We start from the raw sequence: 13883 nt of genomic DNA on the forward strand, positions 1-13883 counted from the left end.
TGCTTTGTTTTTGGTGGAGGGCATTTTCATATATCTGCTGCTTCCTAAGAACCCCTCTGCCCAGCCCCTATCCCCTCTAGTCTACCTGACTAGCTCCTGCTTACCCACCCCACTTCCCCCCCCCCGTACATTCTGGTGATTTTTCGCCACTTAGCACTTTTGTCTCCCTCTGTGAACCCTTCCCAGACCCCCAGTCAAAATCAGTAACTACACTATATTCTCCCAAAACACTTTCTCTTAAATTCTTTTTAAAACATATATCTCACCAATTATAGATAATAGTATAATATCTGTTCCTCTTAGCTCTACACTTGGAGTACCCTGATGTTAGAAACTGTTTTTGTATTTCTAAGGCCTAGCGTAAAGGAACTAAATTAAATACTATAGGTGCTTTTTTTTTAAGGAAAAAAATCAAAGCAGTAATTTTGGTTCTTAAATTTTCTCTGTCTTAATAGTGTTTTCATCTAGTAGCCTGTATCCAAAAGCTGTAGAGTACTTGGATGCTATACCCAAACAATTCGTTAATCAAGGCTTCTAAAAGTATTCAACCTTAAGCTTACCTGCCTCCTTTAATGCCTTGAGCAAATGAGACTTTTCACTATAGTACTTTAGGGTAGGAACACTAGGTCTTAGCTTTATTGGTGGCTACCCATCTCTACCCACCCCTTTTGGATTATTACAAGAAATCTTTATCAATCATTTTATTCTTTTAGAGTCTGATCTTAAAGAGGATCTGCACAACAGTATTGTGTTGTGCTATGAGATTTGAGTCTAGTTCTTAATTTTATGTAAAACTCATCAGTGAAGTCATAAAGTGAATCTAGCTTGGATATCTCAAGCCTAAAGCAGAGAATTAAGTGTTGAATTCCCAAATGACACCTTTTTTGTAGCATTGTAAATTGAAGTGTCTGCTGAGATAGAGAGCCATACTTACTATTTTAAAGATTAGGGTAAATAATTCCCCAAATTTTTACCTCACAAAACTGACAGTCTCCTTTGTGTTGTGATGGGTGTTAATTTTTATATGTGTAATTCTCTTGCCATCTTCTACTCTGTTCTTTCCTTTCTCTGCCAAACTGGTTAAAAAAGAAACCTAAAACTAAAATGGTAGGAACTTCAGCATCATCAAGGCCATGACTGGTGTTATAATATTGAGAAAGCTAATGCTGAGAAATTGAAAACTCTTCAATAATACTAGATTTGGGGTATAGGTGAGAGATCTATCTTTAGATTAATACGGATTTAGCATGTTACACAGGACTAAGAGTAAGGAGTTTTATACCCATTACTGCAACCAACTAAGTTTTGTGACCTTGGGCAAATATCTTCATTTCTCTGGCCTGTTAATACAGGATGAATATTAGATCAGGTAATTCTAAGATCTCTTTTGATTCTAGAATTCAAGCGTTTTAACATAGTGTATCCATTTTGCTGTTTTATCTTTTGCCTGCCAGGGAGAAGTTATCCACTGGTTGGCATGTTCATTATATGTCGCTTGCCGCAAAAGCATTATTCCCACAGTTGGAAAGGGTATCATGGAAGGAAATTGTGTTTCACTTACCAGAATACTACGTTCAGCTAAATTAAGGTAAAGCACTTTGATTTTTCAAACATTATTTTATAAGTCCTAAATTTAATTTTAGGATTTAATTTCTCTTTATTTTAAATCATTTAGCTTCATCCCATTCGAAGTTTGTTATCCATATAGGTATCTTTTCCCAATTCTCACATTCTTTCTCTGCCTTTCTTCCTTAAATTCTAACTTACTTAAACCAGAGGCCTCTAAATCTTTTTAGATTTAGAGGTTCTAAATCTTTTTTCTCTGTAACTTTTTCATTAATGTTTTAAATTTGAGAATAATTTCAAGCTTTCAGAAAAGTTGCAGAAATAAGAAAACGACAAAGAACATCCATGTACCCTTGACCTAGACTCACCTTTTATTGATATTTTACTCCATTTGCTTTATCATTTGATCTTTTTCTGTTAAATAGTATTTTTTTCCTCAGCTATTTCAATTTAAGTGGTGTCCATTGTAGCCCTTTACCCCTAAATACTTCAGTGTGTATTTCCTTAAATAACTACAGTACAGTTATCAACGTCAACAAAGTTAACATTGATACAGTAATTTTGTATAATCTAGCATCTCTATTGTAGTTTTATTGGTTGATCCAGTAACATTCTTGATAGCATTTTCTTCCTTCAAGATCCAATCTTAAAAAAAAAATAATCCAATCTAGGATCAGGTATTGCATTCACTTGCCATGTCTTTTTAGTCTCCTTTAAACAAGAACATTTCCACAGCCTTTGTCTTTTATGACATTGACTTTTTTTTTTTTTTTGCTGTACGCGGGCCTCTCCCTGCTGTGGCCTCTCCCGTTGCGGAGCACAGGCTCCGGACGCGCAGGCTCAGCCGCTCCGCGTCATGTGGGATCCTCCCGGACCAGGGCACGAACCCCGTGTCCCCTGCATCAGCAGGCAGACTCCCAACCACTGCGCCACCAGGGAAGCCCCGACATTGACATTTTTGAAGAGTATAGTTCACAATCACCCTGCCCCCCTTTTTAATAGATTGTTCCTCGTTTTGTTTCATGTTTCCTTATGATTAGGTGCAGGTTTGACATTCCTAGGTGGAAAACTACATAAGTGATTTTGTGTCCTCAGTATATCACATCTAGAGGCACATGATATCCTTCTGCCTCTCATTGGTGATGTTAATTTTGATCATCTGCTAACGATGTTCTCTTGTTGCTCTACTGTATGGTTGATATTTTTTCCCTTGCAAGTACTAAGCAATTGGTGGGTCTTAGCTATAGCTTTTACTTGCTCTGGTATCAACTGTATGGAACTATTTGCCTGAATACCAAACAACAGAAATGGAGTGATTCACATTTGGATAGTTGCTAATGTTCATAATGACTATTTGAGGTCATTGTCTATTTGCTATCCTGGGTTTCCAGGACAGAGGAGAAAGTGTAAAGCCCTATCCAGCAAGGGTTAAGTTTCAGTTCATGCTAAATTAAAAAAAAAAAAAATCTTCAGAACAATTTTGGTTTCTATAAATGGAAAAAGAATTAAGTCAAGACAATTTTTAAAACTTTAGTAAATATAATTTTTGTCATTCATGATAAAAACAAAATGAAAAAATAACTAAGATAAAAGGAGTTAAGGTAATTTTTTTTAATTGAGCAAAACCTTGTCCATTGTCATATGATCTTTTTCTATTGATGGTTCTCATCACTGACCATACTAAATTTTTAAATCTTTGTAATAATAAGTTGTTGCGGAAACTGAACAGTACAAGCTCATGATAAAAATTTCAAATAATGAAAACAGTTCTGGAGGTATATAGTGGTAATGGTTAATGCCACTGACCTGTACACTTAAAAATGGTTAAAATGGTAAATTTTACATTGTATATACTTTTACCACAATAAAAGAAAAAAGGTTTAAAATTTTTCAAATAATACAGAAGAAGAATAGAAGATGTCTATAGAAGAATAGAAGAATAGAAAGATGTCTCTTTTTCCATCCCCCAGAATTTACCACTATTAGCAATTTACTGTTATTAAATTTTTAAGCAGGAAAAAATCTGTTTTTTAGTTTTTTGCATTTTATTTTTAAGCATAAATGAGATCATTGCTAAATGTATTTTTCTGTTGCTTTTCTTACTTTATATTCTGGAAATCCTTCTATATCACTATGTATAGCTCTACCTCATTAATTTTTTTTTAGTGACTGTGGGATATTTTAAGTTATAAGGATGTTTTATATACTTAGCCAGCCCCCTTATTGATGAGCATTTAGATTATATCCAGTCCCTTGTGATTACAGACAAGTGAACATTATTGTAAGTGTGTATTTCAGATAAATTCCTAAAAGTGTAGTGATGAGTCAAAAGATACTTTTTTTTTTTTTTTTTTGCGGTACATGGGCCTCTCACTGCTATGGTCTCTCCCGTTGTGGAGCACAGACTCCGGACGCGCAGGCCCAGGGGCCATGGCTCACGGGCCCAGCTGCTCCGCCGCATGTGGGATCTTCCCGGACCGGGGCACGAACCCGTGTCCCCGCATTGGCAGGCGGACTCTCAACCACTGCACCACCAGGGAAGCCCAAAAGATACTTTTTAAAATGTGGATTGGTTTTAAAAAATTTTTTTAAGTGTCACATTCCTAATTGCTAAAAGAGCTGTTGACCAACATCAGTATGTTCATTCAGGCAAATAAAAAAGAATTTCAAGTGATGATTATTATTTACATTGATTTATAATAATTTGGGCTATTTTCAAAATTTCAACTTTAAATGTAATTTTAAATGACTATGTAGATCTTTATAGATATTGGAAAATATCCATCAAATATTGTTAATAAATTATACTGCAAAATACTGATTAAGTATAGATTTATACATAAACATGTAAAACTAGCAAATTTTTATTGAATATTTACCTGTGTGACAGACAATATGTGCTAATAGTTTGCATATCTTTATTAATTTAATCCTCACAGTAATTGTATTAAATAAATCTCATTTTAAAGATGAGGAAACCAAGTCACCAAGAGATTAAATTACTTCCCAGAGGTTATATACCTAAGAAAGTGGCGAGCCTCCCAAGTCATGCTGTATTACATATGTATCTATATACAAATATACATTAGTATGTCTCCTTTTGAACTGTATCTATATTCAGCTTCAGTCTACAAAACAAAAAAAATTTAACCAAAGCAACTTCCAACTTAAAAAGAAAGTTTCATGTAAAAATTTATTCTGCTATTAAGGGTATTAAAAAATTGTATCTATTTTATAATTTGAATTTTCAATTCACTTTAATAAAACAGTTAGTTGTCTATATCTTATTGTTTTAAGTATTGAGAACTAATTTTTTACAAGTTTTTCAGTAACTTAAATCAAGACAACTTTCATTCATTCATTATTTTCATAGTATAATAGAACCTGAATGAAAAATGATTTTTCATAATTTTAATTGGAACATTGATGATACTAATTTTTACAGAGTAATTTTCTTTTTTATCTTTTGAGTGCCATTAAAATTAGGTAGTGTGCCACTATTGGAATGTATGTTCCATATTACCATCCCTACTCTATACTTTGCTTTTGGCAGCAGGGTTGGGGGGAATTGTATGTGTATGTGATAAGATATGCATTACATAAAATTTACCATTTTAACCAATTTTAATTGTACAGTTCATTGTCATTAAATACATTAACATTGTTGTTAAACCCTCACCACCATCCATCTCCAGAGCTTTTTCATCTTCCCAAACTTAAACTCCATACCACTTAAACAATAACTTCCCTCTTCCTCCTCCTAGCACTCAACAACCACCATTCTACTTTCTGTCTCTCCGAATTTGACTGTTCTAGGTACCTCACATAAGTGGAATCGTACAGTATTTGTCTTTTTGTAACTGGCTTATTTCACTTAGCCTAATGTCTTCAAATAATAGCATAATATCTCCAAGGAAGGACACAACAAATGAATACTTAGCATAATGTCTTCAAAGAAATGGCTGATTCAGAAGCTGGGGCAGACCTATTTTTCTAACGAACCTGGAACAACTTATGCCAGAAAGTAAGGAAGTGCTCAAAAAATGTTGGGGACATGTCCAGGGGGCATAGGAGCTAGTTTGAAAAGGCTCCCATTTGTAATCATACCTGGGATAACTTGAGCATCAGAATGAATAGGGACAGTAATGGATTATAGCTCACTGAATAAAATCTATACTGATGATAAATAGGGGAGAAGGGAAATATCTTCCTTATATTAGAATGCCAACTAAATATTTGCATAATTGTAGAGTATCTCCCTATAAGTCACTTATCAATTACAAAGGGAAAAATAGTAACTTTGAAGTGGAAAACCTGGCAGATACCACCTAAATCAAGTGCAGAGTTATTATCAATGATGGGACAAATGGTTATGACCCACTGAGAAGGATATAACATCACTTATGTAGTACTCTGTCAAAAATACATAGCCTAAATCTAATAATGAGGGAAGCATGTAGGGACATACTACAAAATAACTGACCTGTCCTCTTCCAAAATGTTGGTGTCACAAGAGACAGTCTAAAGAACTGATGTAGACCGAAGGAAACTAAAAGGAAATAACACATAAATGCAGTTCATGCTACTAGATTACAACCTAGACTGGGAAATTTAAGATTGCTATCAAGAACATTCTTGAGACAATTGGTGAATTATAAATTTAAATATGAACTAATAGTATTTTATCAATATAAAGTTTTCTGATTTTGATAATTGCACTTAATCATGTAAGACCTCTTTCTCAGGAAATAGAAACTATATTTTTGAGTAAATACATTTTCTCTTTATGAAAATAGAAGAGTATTTATGAGTAAAGGGGCATGATATCTACACCTTACTCTCAAATGCTTCAGAAAAAAATTATATGTATGTTATATTGGGGTTCACCAGAGGAACAAAACCAATAGAATGTGTTAATGTGTGTGTGTGTGTATATACACACACACACATATATATGGAGAGAGAGCGAGCGAGCGCACATGCAAAATAGCATGTACACACACATGCACAGGTTGGGAAGAGGAGAGGGAGAGGGATTTTAAGGAATTGGCTCACATGGTTGTGGAGACTTGGAGAGTCTAAAATATGGGGTAGCCCAGCAGGCTGGCAACCCAGGAAAGAGTTGCAGTTTGAATCCAAAGGCAGTCTGCTGGCAGAATTCCTTCTTACTTGGGAGGAGGTCAGTCTTTTTCTGTTAAGACCTTCAGACTGATTAGATGAGGCCCCCCTACATTATGGAGAGTAATCTGCTTTACTCAGAATCCACCAATCCAAATGTTTATTTCATTCCAAAAAATACCTTAATGGAAACATTGGCATAATGTTTGACTGAATATCTGGGCGCCCATACACATCTCCTTATGCCATACTTAATCTGCAAATAAAAGCCATAACAAGATCATACATTAGCCTAACATGAGATAAGTATACTTTGTACAACCCAAAATGCCCTAACCCTTTCCCCAAAAGAGGATGCAAAATCCTTGGGTGATGTTTACTCTTCTTGATATCCTATAACTTAAATGCTCGGAAGTAAAGTTAACAATACTGTGGTATAAAGTCAGTACGTGCTATGTTACGTAACAAGTGGGTAAGAGAGGAAGGAATACAAAGATTTAATACACGCACACAAACATATTTGTAGCAAAATAAATACTCGTTACAATTAGAGTCCTCATTTCACTGGTCATGTGGTTGTAGTTGGTATTAATAACCTTCTTCCACTGCCCAGTCCATATTTCCTTTGCCTTCAGCAAGCACCTCAGCTGGTTGTGGTTTTTTTTACCTGGTGAGGTGACCCGAAACCTTCGTTCCTGAAGAGTCTGGGCCATTAGTAGTCCTGCCTGTTGGGTTGTTGTAGTTTTCCATTGACTTTAATCACAGGGGATGGTAATAGTAAGAGCTACCCTAAGGGATTCCTGTATTCTATTCTTCTTTACCTCCATTCTGGAGTAGCAATCCAATTTCTCCTTGGTCATCAGGATCAGTGACTCCAGCCAGCATAGTAACTCCCTTCTTTGCCTGTTGCTTTAGAGGCATGAGGAGCCCAAAGTGGTTGGATGCAGTCTTAACTTCTAGTTCAATGGATATTGTTGTATCTCTTGGTGGAAGCATTACTCTCTTTGGAACTAAGACCTCTAGGCCAACAGAGTATAATGTGACAGAGACAGGAAGCAAAAATTTTGCTGGTGGGTCAGTAGGGGTAATAGTGAGTGGTGCCACTCTCCCCCCACCTCTTGATTCCTGGACCTGTGAATCCTGGCTATGGAAGAAACAGCACTATACTGTTTGCTGATTCGGAGCATATACAGCCTCCTAAAGAACCTTGCTCTGCTGCTGGCTGATTGGGCATTCAGCAGTGACTGCAGGCAGGTTGGCTTTGGTCCAGATAGGCAGTGGAAATCCATGAGCCCGTATATAACTTTTCTAAAAAATTTTAATCTCATCCAAAAAACATCTTCACAGAAACATCCAGAATAATGTTTGACCAACTATCTAGGCACCGTGGCTCAGTCCAATTGACACCTAAAATTAACCATCACATGTGGATACATATACAGATGATGATTCGACTTAAGATTTGTGACTTGATGGTGTGATACTGTCTCATGATGCTGGGCAGCAGCAGTGAGCCATAGCTCCCTGTCAGCCATGCAGTCAGGATGGTAAACAACCAATACACTTACAACCATTCTGTACCCACACAACCATTCTGTTTTTTACTTTTAATAGAGTATTCATTAAACTACATGAGATAGTCAACACTTTTTTTTATCAAATAGGCTTTGTGTTAGATTTTACCCAACTGTAGGCTAATGGAAGTGTTCTGAGCATGTTTAAGGTGGACTAGGCTAAGCTATGATGTTCGGTAGGTTAGGTATATGAAATGCATTTTCAGCTTATAATATTTTCAGCTTACAGTGGGTTTATCGGGATGTAACCCCATGATAAATCAAGGAACACTTGTATACGCATATATATACAGAGAGAGAGAGAGATGGATGACAAAGCAAATACACAAAATGTTAATTATCGGTGAATAAAGGAGTTCTTGTATACTATTCTTGCAACTTTTTTGTAAGTTTGATGCTATTTCAAAATAAAAAGATTAAGGGATAAAAGGGAATGTTTAAATACATTTATGGTACATTCATATAGTGGAATAAAACGCAGCTCTTAAAATTATGGAAGGAGTATTACATGAACTGATATAAAAAGATCTCCAGGGCTTCTCTGGCACAGTGGTTGAGAGTCCGCCTGCCGATGCAGGCGACATGGGTTCGTGCCCCGGTCCAGGAAGATCCCACATGCCGCGGAGCGGCTAGGCCCGTGAGCCATGGCCGCTGAGCCTGTGCATCCAGAGCCTGTGCTCCGCAACGGGAGAGGCCACAACAGTGAGAGGCCCGTGTACCGCAAAAAAAAAAAAAAAAAAAAAAAATCTCCAAAATAAATTACAGGGAAAAAATGAAGTGCAGAATATTGTAGGTAGTATGGTATCGTATGAGTGGGAAAAACGTTTAAGTAGGTATATGTTTATAAATGCCTTAAAAAGCTCTGCAAGGACAAATAACTAGTAACAATGTAATTAGTCACTAAGGCAAAGTTGATTGCTTTAGTGGAAAAAAACTGGGAGGGCGGTGGTAGCAGACATCATATATCCTTTAGTACCTTTTAAATTTTGTAATTATGCATATTACCCGTTAAAAAAAGAAAACCAAAAAGGAGAATTCTCACACACAGGGTATCATGATATACATTTTTTTTTTTTTTTTTTTTGGCTGTGTTGGGTCTTCATTGCTGTGCGCAGGCTTTCTCTAGTTGCAGCGAGCGTGAGCTACTCTTCGTTGTGGTGCGCGGGCTTCTCATTGTGGTGGCTTCTCTTGATGCTGTGCACGGGCTCTAGGCATGCGGGCTTCAGTAGTTGTGGCTCACAGGCTCCACAGCGCAGGCTCCGTAGTTGTGGTGCACGGGCTTAGTTGCTCTGCGGCATGTGGGATCTTCCCGGACCAGGGATCGAACCCGTGTCCCCTGAATTGGCAGGCAGATTCTTATCCACTGTGCCACCAGGGAAGCCCTGATAAAGATCTTTTAAAAATAACTCAGATTTTTAGATTTCAATCAGCATGTCTGGAGTTTGAACACCTATGGACAACTAGCTAATGATTTCTTCCACCACCTTTTTTAAGAAAAAAATTACAAGTATCATTCTGTATATAGCCCTAGACACTTAAATGAGCTTTAACACTACAAAATTTCAGTCTAAGACCATACTAACATGAGGACATAAAAAAAATGCACTCATAATTAAATAAGCCAGAAAGGTAGAGCCATTATCCATTAAGTGATTTTCTGGTTATGTACTACCTTCTTAGTTTATATTTGGAGGTAGAACCACACGTTGGAACACAAACATTTGAATTTTATTCCTGCCCTCTAACAGTCTGGTGCTTTGTGATCAAATTCCAGAATCCAGTATTGGGAGATTCTGTCTTTCTTCAAACTAGTTTTGTGAACTCATCAGTCTGTTGCCTAACATTTACTTTGTAATTTATATGCAGAGTATTGTCTAGGTGCTGCAGGGAATAAAAGTAGATAGGTACTCCCTGCATAGTAGAAGGTATTTTATGTATTGACTACTAATTCAAAATCTACATTCCCACAGTGATTCTGGGAACCAAAGTAATTTCATAGCACTTGGAGTGAGGTTTTTGTTTTCTCTCTCTCTCTTTTTTTTTAAAAATAAAATCAGGCATTTTATAAAGATTTTTAGGCATAAGTAGAGTGTCTTCTTTTCCTTCCATTATATGGACTCATTTTAAATTTGCTTTTTTTCTGTTTTTTTAGTTTAATACAGTTTTTTAGTAAAATGAAGAAGTGGATGGACATGTCAAACTTGCCACAAGAATTTCGTGAACGTATAGAAAGGCTAGAAAGAAATTTTGAGGTGTCTACTGTAATTTTCAAAAAATTTGAGCCAATTTTTTTAGATATATTTCAAAATCCATATGAAGAGCCACCAAAGTTACCACGAAGCAGGAAGCAGAGGTGAGACACTTAATCCTCATATAATTGACATAAAAATTATGATACAAACTTATTAAGGGAATTTGCATTTTTAAAAGTCTACTTTTTAATTCCATTTAATAAAACATAGTTGTCTGTCCTTTGTGAATGAGATTTTATATGTAATTTGACTTTACTATTTGTTATATTTGCTGTTTCAATTTAAGTGACAAATGTGGAATGATATTTAGTAAGTCAGATAAAAAGTACATTTTTTCCCCCTTTTTAGGAGGATTCCTTGCAGTGTTAAGGAGCTCTTTAATTTCTGTTGGACACTCTTTGTTTATACTAAGGGTAAGGTGACACTTTCAGGTGTTTTACATTTCTGCTGTGGGAACTTGGTGCTATTTGACCTGAAAGGTTTCTGGGTTTTATGTCTCTTTTCTTCTAAAGGTAATTTTCGTATGATTGGAGATGATTTAGTAAACTCTTATCATTTACTTCTGTGCTGCTTGGATCTGATTTTTGCCAATGCCATTATGTGCCCAAATAGACGAGACTTGCTAAATCCGTCATTTAAAGGTAAGACCTTATGTATTTTTGAAAACTGATTATCAATTTTTAGAAAAAGAGTTTCAAAAATTGACCATATTCTCTTTTCCCTCCATTGCTCTTTATACCCTGTCAAACTAGGGTTACCATCTGATTTCCATACTGCTGACTTTAGGGCTTCTGAAGAACCTCCCTGCATCATTCCTGTACTGTGTGAACTACATGACGGACTTCTGGTAGAAGCCAAAGGAATAAAGGAGCACTACTTTAAGCCATATATTTCAAAGCTCTTTGACAGGAAGGTACTATACTTACAATTAAATGACTCAGATTTTGGGGGGTCAGCAGCAGCAGCCTCAAGGGGAAAAGCAATATTTTAAGCAAGTTCTTAACATTATAGGACTCAGGGTCAGGATTCCCAGGTTTCAGTCTCTGATGTGATGTGGAGTTGTCCTGTGATTTTCTGTGATGTGCAAAACTGAGCTGTTGAAGAATGTGACCATCTGTATGTACTGTCAAGTAAATGCACTGTCAGAGGCAACTATAGGAGGTTCTGATAGAGAATTATAAAGAACAGAACATCAGAGTAAGCCTGATAAAGAATTATGAAAAGCAGGAGGTCAGAGTAAGCTAGTTTATTGCCACAATTTGAATAACTCGCTGACTGTTTATTAAAAGTAGGATGATGTATCAATATAACAACTGTAACTTTAATTCAATATGAGTAGAACAGAAAATCCCTTACAGTTGTGGGCTACCTACATGCATTCTGGATTTTTTTCTCAATAATTTACCTCGCTCTTTCTATATGTTTGAGTTGGCTTTTTCCTTTTTTTTTTTTTTTTTGCGGTACGCGGGTCTCTCACTGCTGTGGCCTCTCCCGCTGCAGAGCACAGGCTCCAGACGCACAGGCTCAGCGGCCATGGCTCACAGGCCCAGCCGCTCCGCGGCACGAGGGATCCTCCCGGACCGGGGCACGAACCCGCGTCCCCTGCATCGGCAGGCAGACTCTCAACCACTGCGCCACCAGGGAAGCCCTGGCTTTTTCCTTTGGGTCTCAATTTATTTCCCCAACGCTGAGCCATTTAATCCAGCTACGACTTGAGTTTTCTCTTTGGTTGGAAAAAAGAAATAGGAATATGGATTAGGTCATTATTATAGTTCCCCTCTTTGCAAATACTATTATGAGATTTTCCTCTGAGCATAAAGTCTTCCCTAACTGGTTTCTTCTCTTACACATACTTTTTAAAAAATATTTATTTAAAATATATTTTTAAAAAATTTATTTATTTAATTTTATTTTTTGGTAGATTTGGGTCTTTTTTTTTAATTTTATTTTTTATGCAGCAGGTTCTTATTATCCATTTTACACATATTAGTGTATATATGTCAATCCCAATCTCCCAATTCATCACACCACCACACCCCCCGCCCCCCACCGCTTTCCCCCCTTGGTGTCCATACGTTTGTTCTCTACAACTGTGTCTCAATTTCTGCCCTGCAAACCTGTTCATCTGTACCATTTTTCTAGGTTCCACATGTATGTGTTAATATACAGTATTTGTTTTTTCTCTTTCTGACTTACTTCACTTTGTATGACACTCTCTAGATTGATCCACGTCTCTACAAATAACCCAATTTCGTTCCTTTTTTATGGCTGAGTAATATTCCATTGTGTATATATGTACCACATCTTCTTTATCCATTCGTCTGTCGAGGGGCATTTAGGTTGCTTCCATGACCTGGCTATTGTAAACAGTGCTGCAATGAACATTGGGGTGCATGTGTCTTTTTGAATTATGTTTTTCTCTGGGTATATGCCCAGTAGTGGGATTGCTGGGTCATATGGTAATTCTATTTTCAGTTTTTTAAGGAACCGCCATACTGTTCTCCATAGTGGCTGTATCAATTTACATTCTCACCAAGAGTGCAAGAGGGTTCCCTTTTCTCTACACCCTCTCCAGCATTTGTTGTTTGTAGATTTTTTTTTTTTTTTTTTTGCTGTACGCGGGCCTCTCACTATTATGGCCTCTCCCATTGCGGAGCACAGGCTCCGGACGTGCAGGCTCAGTGGCCATGGCTCACTGGCCCAGCTGCTCCGCAGCATGTGGGATCTTCCCGGACCGGGGCACGAACCTGTGTCCCCTGCATCGGCAGGCGGACTCTCAACGACTGCACCACCAGGGAAGCCCCTCCTCTGCAATTTTTTAGAAGAGTTTGAGAAGGATGGGTGCTAGCTCTTCTCTAAATGTTTGATAGAATTATGATTTTCTTAATTGTTTTGGGTTTGTTTTTGTAGGTCCTTTTCTTCTCTTGTGTTTCCCGCTTAGGGAAGTTCCTTTAGTATTTGTTGTAGAGCTGGTTTGGTGGTGCTGAATTCTCTTAGCTTTTGCTTGTCTGTAAAGCTTTTGATTTCTCCATCAAATCTAAATGAGATCCTTGCCGGGTAGAGTAATCTTGGTTGTAGGTCCTTCCCTTTCATCACTTTAAGTATGTCATGCCACTCACTTCTGGCTTGTAGAGTTTCTGGTGAGAAATCAGCCGTTAAACTTGTGGGAGTTCCCTTGTATGTTATTTGTTGTTTTTCCCTTGCTGCTTTCAATAATTTTTCTTTGTTTCTAATTTTTGCCAATTTGATTCCTATGTGTCTCGGCATGTTTCTCCTTGGGTTTGTCCTGTAAGGGACTCTGCGCTTCCTGGACTTGGGTGGCTATTTCCTTTCCCATGTTAGGGAAGTTTTCGACTATAATCTCTTCAAATAT

At 37.1% G+C, this 13883-nt stretch overlaps 1 protein-coding gene across 1 annotated transcript in view; it reads left to right on the forward strand.

Moving 5' to 3' along the window:
* RBL1 (RB transcriptional corepressor like 1) overlaps positions 1–13883 on the forward strand; it is a 75770-nt gene that overhangs the window by 1808 nt on the left and 60079 nt on the right. The window contains exons 2-6 of the mRNA XM_060123987.1: positions 1455–1588; positions 10411–10611; positions 10859–10923; positions 11023–11151; positions 11263–11423. Of these exons, the coding sequence (XP_059979970.1) occupies positions 1455–1588; positions 10411–10611; positions 10859–10923; positions 11023–11151; positions 11263–11423 (690 nt within the window). The remainder of the gene's footprint in view (positions 1–1454; positions 1589–10410; positions 10612–10858; positions 10924–11022; positions 11152–11262; positions 11424–13883) is intronic.

Source organism: Lagenorhynchus albirostris, chromosome 15 (genome assembly GCF_949774975.1).
Source record: "Lagenorhynchus albirostris chromosome 15, mLagAlb1.1, whole genome shotgun sequence".
NCBI lineage: Eukaryota > Metazoa > Chordata > Mammalia > Artiodactyla > Delphinidae > Lagenorhynchus > Lagenorhynchus albirostris.